This window comes from Lissotriton vulgaris, chromosome 7 (genome assembly GCF_964263255.1).
Source record: "Lissotriton vulgaris chromosome 7, aLisVul1.2, whole genome shotgun sequence".
Taxonomy (NCBI): Eukaryota; Metazoa; Chordata; class Amphibia; order Caudata; family Salamandridae; genus Lissotriton; species Lissotriton vulgaris.
The window spans coordinates 1,413,568,125-1,413,581,693 of record NC_141695.1 but is presented as its reverse complement, the minus strand read 5'-3'; the positions used below and the strand labels follow the sequence as shown (position 1 = coordinate 1,413,581,693).

Below are 13,569 nucleotides of genomic sequence, written 5' to 3'. Positions count from 1 at the left end.
CACAAAAGGTCAAATCTCTTCAAACAGATCTCAGCCGCAGACAGTCCTTTGGTCCTCATTCAGGTCCATTATTTTTAATTCAGAGAGCATCCAAAACCAGTCTCGACCCTGCTCCTATATGAATAGTTTAGCTCGAACTGCTAAGCCAAACCCCTTCTGAATCAGCACACAAGCAACTCAGACTGGGTTTAACGTTGCTGGGCCTCATCAGTGAACCTAAGACATAACCACGTCAGAGACCACAACTTTGCAAACTGGGTGCCATCTACAGGACTCCAAATCAAACAGTTATGCCTTCAGAGTGAGTCTGTGGATTTTTCGATTCCCTTTACCTTCCTATTAACCATCACACCACCCACGACTTCCAGATATATTTCTCCGAACCATTCTAATATCTTCCTACCATAAAAGTCTATTTCAAATCTACTAGCTTCTTTTGGGGTAGGACGTGGGGTACGCCAGGGCTGTGTCCTGGCTCCATTTTTATTCTTGGTCTATATAAATGGACTTGAGCTTCATCTGTTGCAAGAGTGCAGGGATAGGCCCAGCGTTGGCAAAAGATCTATCCCTGCACTCTTGTATGCGGATGACGCAGTCCTAATGGCCCGGACCCCCTTGGCCCTACAGAATTTGATAACATCCTTTGATATGTTCATGTTGAGCTTGGATTTAAAAATTAACTGCAGTAAAACCGTCTCCATGAACTGTGGTACACGAACTAGGAAGCAAATGAAAAGAATGTTCATAAATGATATTCCCCTGGAAAACACCTCCACTTTCCCCTACCTTGGTATTTTGTTCCATGACACTGGGTCCTGGACAAGTGCTGTAAAGGCTAGAACTCTTTTGTTCACAAAAACAATAATGGCCTTAAAGAATTTTATAAAAACGTTGGGTAAGAAACCAATAAGAGAAATCCTAACTATATATAATGCCACGTGTTCATCAGTCGCTTTGTATGGCTCGGGCCTTTGGGGCCATACCAACATAAATTCAATTCAAATAGCCGGAAAAAAATTCATGAGGCATATTCTGACAATACCAGAAAGTGCCGCGAGTTATATCTGCCATACTGAACTTGGACAACCGCATATTTCAGATATAATTAGAACGCAGCCCATTCTCTTGTGGCACAGGGTATGGACAACAAATGAGTGTGCCGTGAACCGGGCTATGTTGCGGGATGTCTTAAAATTGGAAAATATGAGTAGATTCAAATGGCTAAATCATGTTAAATGTTTTCTTATAGAAATCAATTGCCAACATTATTATGATGACCCACTCACAATGGTTGACATACCCAGAAAATTGCTGAAAAAATTGGGTATGGAATACCTCGAGGTGAAAAGAATGTGAGAGGAAGTGAAGAAAAAGACAGTTACCTCGCATTTACTGTTATTAACTGGTGATAAATTACAGCCGTATTTAACCCTGCCGATGCCCAACTATAATCGATTTCTCTTGACCCGTTTTAGATTAAATATTGTTTCCCAGAAATGAATTCATGGTCGCGTGATTTGCCTATATGCCCATGTGATGAATCTTCGTCTCAATCTGACACCCATGTTTTATTTTTTTGTACATTTTATATTTTACCACGTAGGAAATTTATTATCCCAATCCTCAAAGAAATTAATTTAAATAGATGTCGCCCAGCGTTTTTAGAACTACAAAGAATGGACACTGTTTTAACTGTTGCAGTCCTTCTAGGTTTTTTTAAATGTGTTTTTAAATTGCGGAAATCAATTGGTTTGGATGAATTTTAATTGTTTTCTTTTAAATATCCCTGTGTAATTTGAAATTTCATGTTGTTGCTTTTATGGTTACTGTCTATTACCCGAATAAAGTACTTTTTGAACTTTGAACTACTAGCTTCTCAACCATAAAATATTCTTTACTACACTACCGGCGTCTTGTCTAGTTGCACCTCATGTTGCTGAGTGCTGTATTTCTGTTACAGGGAAGAAGTGGAGGTGCCTTCGAAGAGCTCACCTGACGTCACTGACTCTGACCTGGAAAAGGAAAGCTTCTCCTGCATCGAGGTACCCTAAGGAAGTGTGTCCCAAGGAGGGAGGTTGGCAGTGTGGGATAGTGCAGAAATATATGGGGGCAGGAATGTGAACGCTGAGGATACGAAAATAAGGACGTTCTAGCAGGGAGAGGGCGCACAATGAAGGCTCCTCATTTGACGAGCCAGTGGACTTGTTTGTGATCTCCCAGAAGGGCAGCGACCAGACCCTTCACATTCTTCACCATTCCTGCTCATCTCTAGAGTTGACGTTATCGCAAGTTCATGGCGACTTGGTGCCATTAAAGGGTTTGAAATTATAGTGCCACCCATCCAACACAAAGCATACATCATTTTCCACATCCCTAACTCCCTGTCCCTGCCTTAATTAAATGTATCCTGAGCTGGAAAGATATCTGCTGTTGTCTACCAACCGTGAACTGATATACTTTATTGATGAGATGAGAGGTTAATGTACTCTCTTCAGATTATCTATTCCTTTCAGTGGGGTTTCACAAGTTCACATATTTCTTCCATAAAATAAAGGCAGCAATCCATCTTGCTTATCATGGAGAAATGTCAACTGACTATCTCCATCTACTGAGGTGCAAGTGAGTTACCATTCCAGGATATTTTCCGGAAAGGTTTACAAAGGACACTTTATATGTTCCCACAATCTCCTGCTTCGATCACCCTAATGCATGCATCGCTCCCACCTCCTGCACTAAATATAGGCTGACATGCACATTTGAGCCTTTCCCAGCAGCAAGGTGTGTGTTCCTTCTACCTAATGTGGTAATCTGGGCTTGGCCTCCTGACATCTATGTGTATGTGCAGAGTCTTGACTGAGGAGGCGGCCCTCAAACTAGCTTTAAAGATCAGCAATACTTCGAAATTGCATATTTTCATTCCAGGTGTGACAAGAAAAGGAAGGTTTGTTTCAGATCAAGATTTCTTTCTGTGTTCTTACATTTAAGAGAGTGGCAATGACATCATTGCTTTGACAACAGTTCACAGAACAGCCCGAAATGTACACATTTCTCGCCTTTGACACCACCTGTGCAACACACAGCTCATGATACTTATTATAACACCAGCCACAGAAAACTAGTTTAAAATAACTGTCACAGCAACTCCCCATTAACTACTATAACAAAACCCAAGAAGGCGCCCGTAATATTCTGTTCTTACCCCCTGCAACGACATACTACCTGGAATCACAAAACCATACAGAGACTATGGCGATTAAATCATCTCTCAAAAATGACCCAGATGAAACTTTATACATTTCTTTGATGTATGGATTGTGCAATGTGGTTTATAAATTATGATCAATCTCATGCTGATCGCCTGCATGCAGCACAGCGCGAAGACACCTTCGGGCATACGAGCGCTATACAAAACGTTATAACATAACATGTCAATCTCTTTGCCTCTCTAGCCACAAAAGGATTAGTGTAAACCATGCTACATCTCACTTTGCATTTTAAGCTCTTTCTTCCTGCCCAGACCTAATCTCTTCAGGAATCCCTGCTATATATCACACTTACAAAGTGACTGCCATTGAGAATAGCTAGTTTTAGGATTCACACATTACCACAACCTAAGACACACCACTCACACTCAATCAGTACACCATTGACAGTCCTTATGTACATGCACCTAATATATGTCTCATAAAACACAATGTCATGTGACTGCCCATCCTCCCAAAACCCTGAGTGAATAGATATCATTTAATCAGAAGCATGCAGGCATTAAAGGAAGCCCGAACAGGGACAGAGAGGCAAACCATTAAGATGGGAAATAGCAAGTGAGGAGGTATTTTGTTCTGTTGCTCAGTCTCTCATCTTCAATGAATTTCCCTTGTTCTAGGTATCTACGAACACCTTGGATCTCAGTGTGCAGTGGAGCCGGGTCACCTTGCGGAGGGTATCATCCTTAAAAAGACAAAGTTCGGGAGGGCTGCAACATGGAAGCGTCAGTGATGCCTCTGGGGAAGAAGCATCTCCCTGCCTGCTCTCCCAACGACGAGGTTTGGGAGGATCACAGCCTGGAGGAATGAATGAGGTTCGCCTCGAAGACTCACTCCCATATCCTTCCTCTGACAGTCAAATCTCAGATGGAGCACAACCCAGGAGCATCCATAAAACCTGCATCGAAGATTTAACCTTGGGTGTAGGTACCCAGAGGCGAAGTGCAGAAAGACAGCAGCCTGCAGGCTCAGGGGATGGTTATTTGGAAGACAATTCACTCCCCGGGGCCTCTAAAGGGTGCTTAATGTCCACATTTTATTACCCAAGTAAGGAGCCTGCATTTGTCCTTACACCTTACAATAACCACCACTTTAGCACTGACTATTTGGGGAGGAGGGGCATCACGGACCACTGACAACTGGGTTATGTGAAAAAGGCTGCTTTATTGAAACAGGTGCACATTACAACATAACGTGGGCCTTTGCTGTACACACTATTGCCTCACTATACATCTTTACTCATCCACGATAAACTACCCCACCCCTAAATTAACCCTCCCCGATAACATCTTCAATCTTGAATAACATAATTATATCTGAGCTGCTCAACGGAGAGTGGGACCTCTAAAAACCATTCCATTTTCCTACCTCAACCACTCTTTGAACCTATAATGAAAAAAGCACAGGTGCACCATAAATTGAAATGTCCAAAAACAACACAATAATTGTGAAGGCACAAATAGTGACGTCCAGAGATCTGGTTTCTTTGATTGGTTTATTTATCAACAGTAGAAAAACGAACAGCCGACGCGTTTCGTCCTGGAAAGGACTTCTTCAGGGCTGTATTTACAAAAAAACACATAAACATACAGTTAAAATCATGGACTATTGTACAACTCAGCCGAGTAAAAATAGTCTCAAGTTTAAAAGAATACATTACTGTAAATGTACTACAAAGAACAGTAGAACTTACCTATTCTTTTAACTTCCTATGTCGTCCAGGCGTGAACTTCCTACCCGTTCCCTTTCAGCCTGAACTTCAGCTCACAAACAATAAACTTCTGTAAATCATGGCAACTTCTCAGCTAACCATTAGTGCACCTGAATCAAGTGACAAGTGAAACACATCTCTCCTTGTGCATCTGTACATAAAGCCCCTCAAATAAGTTCGTTTGGAACCCTAACTGAAGGGACGGGCTGGAGGAGAACAAAAGCTAATGCTAGCTGCCAGCCACCGTGCTACCACGGAGGACCTTTATATTTCGGCTATACCATAGCCCAAAGGTAGCCCAAACCCTCAGTGTAGTCCTCTGGACTGCACCACTTCCCCAAAGACCCTGGGGGAAGACCTCCCTCCACTCGGCTGCCCCCAAATCCCCATTGTGACCAAAGGAGAGCCCCTTCTCAGCTTAATGCTTCAGCTAACCATCATCTCTATCAAGGGTCAGTTATTTATGTGAGATACTAAGCTCAAGAGACCAGACCATCTCATGCACAGGCTCATAAATATCCACAGATTACCTCTCATTCTGAGTTATGTAAAAGCAATGCAAAAGTCTGCACTGTTACACCCTTTTGTTTTCACCCCAAGCATTGAAGCGGTCCTCTGGTTCTTTCTTGGTGAAACACAAAAGTAGCAGATACTCAAGATTTGTTAATCAAACAGGGGCGGCTCCTCCGCTAAGGCAGAGGAGCGTCGCCCCACTGCCTTGAAGCAGTAAAAGAAAGGTAAAAATAAAATGATAATAACAATTTTATTATCATTTTATTTTGGACTCCTGCTGCAACAGCTTTCATGAGGGGGCGGGGCTGCAGAGCAGTGGAGGAGTAGGAGAACACTCCTAAGTGCACAGTGACTGTCCAGCCCTCTCTGGCCACCCAAAACAGTATGTGTTTTTTCTGTGTTCTCCATGCAAACTGCATTACAGCCTGCTTGGAGAACATGTCCAGGCCCGCCCGTCCATGGCTTAACGCCGAATTACAGCACTCAGACCAATTGCAACGCTGCATTGCTCCATTGCTCCATTGTGGTTGGTCAGGGGAGCCTGGTTGTGCTTCCTGTTCCTGGAGTCTGACACAGGAGAGCAGGAGTAGAGAAGTGGGACACAGAGGCAAGGTAAGTGTTTATTAAAAATAAAATTTACATTGCGACCCGTCCTGCCCCCCTGGCCCCTGCGCCCCACCTCCCCCACATGCCCGCCCTGCAACCCTCGAGCCATGCCATTTGCCACTGTAATCAAAGTTACCAAACTGTAATATGTTTTTCCCTGTTCCCCTGGGGCAGGGCTCTCCCAGCGTTGCAAACCCCTATGGTCCAACAAATATATTTCCTTTAGATCGCTTGCCCCCCAACACTGATCTTGTCATGCATGTATGTTAATTAGGAGTTGTTTAGACCCGCCTCAAACAAAACACATTAATAATGGGGATTTGAAGAACTTTTACATCACAGTATTTTAAGCATTAACATTTCCACAACAGCTCCTATTTTTTTCTCCAAAATACAAAAATATTGTGGTCCTAAATATTGAGTTTACATACTTACAGTGTAAATTGCAAAAATATAATTTCCAAAATATCATGACCCTGTATATCAAGATTACATAGGTAATAATATCTATTTAAAAGTATTCCATATTATAACTTTAAAAAACAATTATTTATCTTAGAATTATTACATATAAATGTGTAAAAAATATATATACACACACTGAAAAAACGAAGGTTAAAGTGACATTATAGTTAGATGTATGTGTCAGTGACCACATTAATGTTGTGAACTAAAAAAACACCAGTAATAGTTAGCCGTGCTCACTTTAACTTGTGCCCCCACCATGCACTGCTTATGACCTCACACATAACATCAGTCATGGCATGTTCTATGACATCATTTATGACAGCTCTGATGACATCACTATTGGCATCATCCAATGAGTGAGTTAGTTTGTTTTATAGTTTACATATTAGCGAGTAACTACCATATTACTTTTCTACCTAATATTTTAGGTCAAGCCTGAGGCAATGCGCAAGCGCTGCTCTGGCGATCTGTTGTAGGTACAGTACGGAGGAGAAGCCCACCTATATTTTTCATTGGCTTCTGTCTTTGTCCATCGTAAATGCTGGTGTCTGATTCCTCAATAGGCTAGTTGGTCCCTCCTTAGTACTGCCATGTTGTCATTTGTATCCTCCTATGGCTACTGGCCCCTTTACTTCAGTTCTTACACAGTAAGCACTATATTCTTTAGTGAGTTTGTCCTGCTTGAGGCAGGATGATGTGCTTTGTTTACATTCAGCACAATTTCACTTTTGGCGCTACTGGGACACTCGCAACCGCTTTTTTTTCTAGTAGTTTTTTTTCAATCGCGGCACTCGTGTTTCAGCTTTAAACATCCTAACCTAAAGCGCGGGTGCCGCCATTGCTTTGAAATACAATAGCTCTCACATTACTGAAAGTGTGAGCTATTGGCATTGCATAGCTACTATGTGGCGTGCACCATTTCGAGAGATACCATTCAGAGATGCCTAAGCATAGGAGCCCCAGTCTACAGACTCAAGCAGAATTCACACATCAGAGACCCCGGAGGTAAGTGATTACGAAAAAGTTAAATACCAGCCAGGCCTGGTAGCTTCACAACTGTCTGCAGCACAAGGCATACTGCTGTAGACAAGGAATGGTATCTCTTGAAATGGTAGCACATAGTAGCTACCAGTGTGATATGTACAACTCCCTTAATAAATACGCTAAAGTATTTGAGATAATCCAGTGCATTTGTTTCATACCGTTTTCGTGGGGTCCCTCTCCATTTTACAAATGCCTCATAAAACTGATGCAATTCCATTTTATCGGACACAGAGGTGCTACTGGACTTTCATGTAGACTAGCCTCTCAGACTTTCTATAAATATTCTTTAAATATGTTCTAATAATACATTTTCTGCAAGTGGAGAGTGTTTGCTGGATGTATTACAAATCCATTCCTACAAAGTAGCCTGTCAAGAAAAAAAGGTTAATAAATAGTCAAATGTAGTATGTTTGAATATTATGGGCCCAATTCCGATCTTGTCTGGAAAGCCCTCCGTACGACTCGGATCCATAGGGTTTCTGAACAAAACGTGCTCGGGGAGTCCAAACGAGCGAGTACGATGCATCCGTAAGAATACGTACTAGGTTCACCTGGACTACTATTGACTCTATGGGAGCCTGCGTATAGACGTGTGCACAGGCTCCCATATCAAAAAATGGGTGGGTGGGTGTTAGAAATGGGATTTCTGGTTGGTTAAGGCTTGCGCCAAAGCCAGGCAGAAACCACCACTCTAGTCAGGGCAAGGGAGTTACACACTGAAGATAACCCCTGCTCACCCCCTTGGTAACTTGGCACAAGCAGTCAGGCTTATCCCAGAAGCAATGTGTAAAGCGTTTGCGCAACACACTGCCTCTTGAAGGGGGTGCAGAGGGAGGGAGTCCTGGCCTCTGACCCTGGTGCAACCTGAGGTTTGAGACCCTAGGTTGGGAGACTTGGAATCTTTGTGATCAAGGGGGAATCCCTGCCAAAAAAGATCAGCTGAAGAGACTGAGGACAATTACTGCCTGAGTGTGTCTAGGGCAGGCCTGGAGTTGCTGTTTCTGCTGAGGGAGAGGACAAAGGGACTTTGCTGTATGCTGTGTCCCCCCTGCTTGAGGAAGAACTGTGCTGTGTGCTTTGTTTTTCGGAAGACAAGAGTCTCAGAGGGTCTGAGTGAGCTGGCATCCTGTTAGGGAGTTTCAGCTGGTGAGATTTGTGTTCTGAGGGTGCCTCTCAAAGGAGGAGAGTGCGGAGGCTAGAAGGAGAGGTAGGGGAGGAGAGCCTCGCCCGTGACTTCTGGTCAGCCTGAGGAATCGGACCATAGGCTGGAGGATCAGTGGCAGTGTTTAACTGCCTTGATGAGGGGTAGAGAGGAGAATGGGTACTATGGGGAATGGGGAATGGGCCGCCGTTCTAGCTGAGTCCACTCCTGAGCTCTCCAACGATCCAGCTATGGCTGACGGGCAGGTTAACGAATGGATAATCTCCTCTCTTGATGCACTCATCCCTAAAACCTCCTCTCTTAAACACCTCAAAAGAGTAGCCTCGGCTCCATGGTACACACCAGAGCTTAAAGCCCTGCGTCAAGAGTGCAAGAGAACGGAACGATCCTGGAGGAAAGTCAAAACAGAATCAAACAAAGAGATCTACTCGGCTTCTCTCCTTAATTACAAAACCACCATCCGTAAAACCAAAATAGTGTTTTTTCAGGAGAGAATAGAGAAAGCAGTATGCTCCAGTAAGGAATCCTATGCTATCCTAAAAGACCTTCTGAAACCCCCAGCACCCGGACCTAAACTTCCCATTGACCCTATAGCTGACCAGACCAAATGCCAACAATTGGCGGATTTCTTTCACGGGAAAATCCTAAAAATCCTTGAGGCGATTCCCTCCGTGACTCCGGACGAGGAACACGATCTCCCGAAACCGTCAACATCCTGCCGTCTCTCCTCTTGGGGCCAAGTCACGACTGAAGAAGTAGAAGACACATTAACATCCATAAAAAGCGGCTCACCTAAGGATCCCGCCCCACTCCGAATTCTCAAAAAGGTAGCCTCCACGATCATCCCTCCTGTGACTCACCTGATTAACACCTCACTCCAACAGGTAGTCGTACCCCTAAGCTGGAAGGCGGCGGTCGTGAAAGCTCTGTTAAAAAAACCCTCCCTCGACCCCGAAAATCTGGCGAACTATAGGCCCATCTCCCTACTCCCAGGAATCAGCAAGATTGCTGAAAAACTGGTGAATAGAAAACTTTCCCAGTTCCTGGAGGGCAATAACATACTAAAAAGCTCCCAGACGGGCTTTCGCCCAGGGCAGGGCACAGACATCGCCCTCCTAGCAGCGGTTGAAGAGGCCAGAACGCTACTGGACGGAGGAGGATCAGTGGCAGTGATCCTCCTCGACCTAAGCGCGGCCTTCGACACCGTTGACCACCGACTCCTTATCAAAAGACTCAAGGGAGCCGGTGTAGAGGGCTCCGCCTTAGCCTGGCTCACATCTTTTCTGGCTCAAAGGACTTATCAAATCTGGGAGAACAACGCCCGCTCCTCCGAAATTCCCCTCCAATGTGGCGTGCCTCAGGGCTCCTCCCTGAGCCCCACTTTATTTAATATCTATATGTCCACATTGGAGGAGGTCATCATTCCATTCGGAGTGAGTGTCGTCAGTTACGCTGACGACACACAACTGGTTGTGTCACTATCCCACCCCAAACAACAACCAGCAGATCTATTTAATTGTCTTGCGCAGGTCCATCATTGGATGAACACTTCTGCCCTAAAATTAAATGGATCAAAAACGGAGGTTCTGCTCCTGGGCCCAAAAGGACTTACACTGCCCCCGAACATTTGGCCAGCATGCTTGGGCCCTCCTCCAGAACCCAGAGAGGAAGTAAAGAGCCTGGGAGTGTGGCTTGACACCGACCTCTCGTTCAATGTGCAGGCAAAGAAAGTGGCCGGGACCTGCTTTGGTCTCTTGAAGTCATTGAGGAAAGTCCTACCCATCCTGCCCCCCAACTCCCAAAAGTTGCTTATTCAAGGCCTAATAATCTCGAGGCTTGATTATAGCAACGTGATATACCTGGGCGCCCCAGAGATGACTCTGAATAAACTGCAAAGAATTCAGAATACCGCGGCCCGTATCCTTACGAATACTCCTGCCAGAGTGTCGGCCAAACCGGCCTTAAAACTCCTCCACTGGCTCCCTATAAGAGAGCGGGTCAAATTTAAGGCCCTGTGTCTGGCCTACAAACTACGACGAAATCAAGGCCCCCCTGCTCTCAAGAAATTCATCGCCCCCTACAAATCCTCAAGACCTCTCCGTTCCGACACCGAAAACCTCATTGTTGCCCCCAAATTCAAGAGTGCCCGATCGGGAGGAAGGCGTTTCTCAGTCCAGACTGCACGACTTTGGAACACCCTCCCCCGAGTCCTGCGTCTCGAACCTCAATACCTCCGGTTTAGGAAACTGCTTAAAACCCAACTTTTCCCACAGTGAATCACTCCTGGCCCTTATCTTGTTCCTTTGGTCCGCCCTCCCTGTCCTCCTCCTTGCCCTTCCTTTCCTTTCCCCCTCCCTTGGTCCACTGTACTCAGGAGATAGGATTTTTTTAGCGCTGGGATACCTCCGGGTGACTACGCGCTCTACAAAAATAAATAATAATAATAATAATAATAATAATGTGCCTGGGGTTGCTGGCCCCCACTCTGTGGATTGGCAAGGACCAGTGCCATCTGGGTGGCCTAGGGCCTGCTCCTGACCATGGATAGCTAGGTAGTACCAGTGGGGTAGCCTAGTTGGTCCGGAGAGCTTTGACAGAGGGAACCACGTGGGTTCAGAGTAGCGTGGAACTGTAGGGTGTCCTTGCAGTTGCGGGCCCGGGTCCGTGTTCTATTGCCCAAGGCAGGGAAGCCCATCAAGGTGGTGATTGGTCTACCCTGCGTTTTGGCTGGAAGGGGTTGTGTTGGACATGACCCTTTTTGCAGGGTCATCCCTAAACTTTTTGCCTTTCTAATAGCCTTTTTTCTGACATGGTGTTGGTGGTTTTAGGCCTCTGGGCACTTTAGCACTGCTGTCCAGTGTAAAGTGGGTGTGCTCTCTGTGATAAATGTGGTAAGATTGGTCTAAACCTGTTTGGCCTATTTAATTTCCCTGTCAGTCCCTTGTAAAGTCGTATCCCACATACCCAGGGCTAGTAAATTAAATGCTACGGGTGGGCTTGCAGCGCTGATTGCGCCACCCACTAAAGTAGCCTTTCAAACCTATCTCAGGCCTCTGCCATTGCAGGGCCTGTGGGCACAGTGTTACTGCTGCTATGACGTGGCACCTAAAGTGTCCACGACACCCCCTTTTACTACAAGTCAGTCACCCATAAGGTAGGCCCTAGCTAGCCCTATGGGCAGGGTGATTTGTAGGTAAAAGATAGGGCATGTACCCTAAGTGTGTGACATGCCCTGGTAGTGACAAACAGCCACTTTTGGTTTCTCACTAATGTGGGGCTGCCCTCCTATAGGATTGCATTGGTGATTTCCTGATAAGTGTTTCAGTGGTAATTACTGATATGGGAGGCGCAGCGTGGTCAGGTTTGGTATATTTGGAATAGTGATAGTAAATGATACTCTATGGTGTGTGCAGATTTATTATAACTATTTTTCAAAAAAAACTTTTAGAGGTTGGCATTTCTGTGTGCTAGGTGTCTGCCTGCCTGATGTGAATTGAATACAAAAGTAACAATGGTTCTGTCGGGTGAGAAAATTCCTTAAACAATTGCACAAATCATTGGTTATTCATAGAAAGCGATTAATCATAACCAACACACACAGAAAACCGTGTAGGGTATTTTCGGGGTTTCTTTATAAATTACGTCATTTATATATAAATACCCAAGAACATTAGAAAGGCTGTCAAAGCACACAGTGAAATACAATTTGTGACAAGGTGACATGTGGTGCTCAGTGACATAGTGATAGTGCGTAATATGTGTCTAAAAAGGATTAGAGGACTTGGGAGACAAGAAGGCAAATGTTTTATGTAGTTCTGCGAACTGAGTCAATTCATTTTTCGCAGACTCCTGCAACTGGTCCAGGAGATAGTGTCGACTTTTCAACCCAGTGTTTGCACCACTATGTAGTCAGTGCGGGTCTTGATCAGGACAGGGGCAGGAGAGTGACAGCTTCTAAGTAGTAAGATGCCATGGTCAGGTGTGTTGTAGAAGTTGTATGCTCAAGTTAATCAGGGCACACATGATGGTGGATAACTCACCTAATAGAAGCTAGGCAATTCATAGTAACAGTAAACATGTTGGGAGCCTAGGTATCTTCCACAATGACCTCGCTCGTTGGGATGTCTAAACAAATGGACATGGGTAGGTAAGTAAGAGTCTTCCTTTCTGGTGAGTCAGGGGCCTACTTGGTTCAATAAAGTAAAGACTCACCCAGATAGAACTGCTGGGGGCGATTATCCTTGGAGGTTTCAAGACATCTGGTACATTTCTGTGGGGAATAGGATTAGATTGAACACCACGAACTGGCATTGTGGTAAAGGGGGGCTTCTAGACAAAGTTACAGACCTACATGGCTTGCTCACCTGAAGTTGGAGTCAAAGAGGTTCCAATAGCGCGGTGAGCTTCAAGCGTTAGTCAAAGGCTTCTAGTCAAACTCTGTAGGGAGGCAGGATTAAATTAGCAAACAGCCTTCTAGCTTCGCGACGAATTTGAACATGTAAATATAGTCAAAGTATCCATTACGGGCTGCTCACCTTCATGATGAATCGTTGGAGGGTGGAAGGTTGGACACTGGCGCAAGCGTGAGTCCTGGCTCGTCAGTATGCATCAACAGTAAGACTCGGTGTGAGCCTGCTGATATGCAAACAAAAGACGGAGGAACGTGCGCCTGTACATCGCGCGTTACAGATCTAGCTGCGAGGGACGTTAGTTGCTAGGTAACCCAAAAAGGCTTGGCGCTCGATCGCGTCATGAGCCTTGTGGTGTTGCCTCGTTGCATGGCAACTAGCCACAGCACCTTC

General features: G+C 45.0%; 1 protein-coding gene and 1 long non-coding RNA gene across 2 annotated transcripts in view; one reads left to right on the top strand and one right to left on the bottom strand.

Moving 5' to 3' along the window:
• The window catches only part of LOC147705746 (uncharacterized), a 327,579-nt gene that overhangs the window by 70,456 nt on the left and 243,554 nt on the right, over window positions 1-13,569 (top strand). Inside the window, 2 exon segments of the mRNA XM_086929556.1 lie at window positions 1,961-2,042; window positions 3,884-4,310. Coding sequence (XP_086785682.1) covers window positions 1,961-2,042; window positions 3,884-4,310 — 509 coding nt within the window.
• LOC147705748 (uncharacterized) lies at window positions 4,410-13,480 on the bottom strand. Its single transcript, XR_015297605.1, has 3 exons — window positions 13,303-13,480; window positions 13,132-13,204; window positions 4,410-4,823 (listed from the first exon to the last, which is right to left on the bottom strand). It is a non-coding gene; the product is annotated as an uncharacterized LOC147705748 (long non-coding RNA).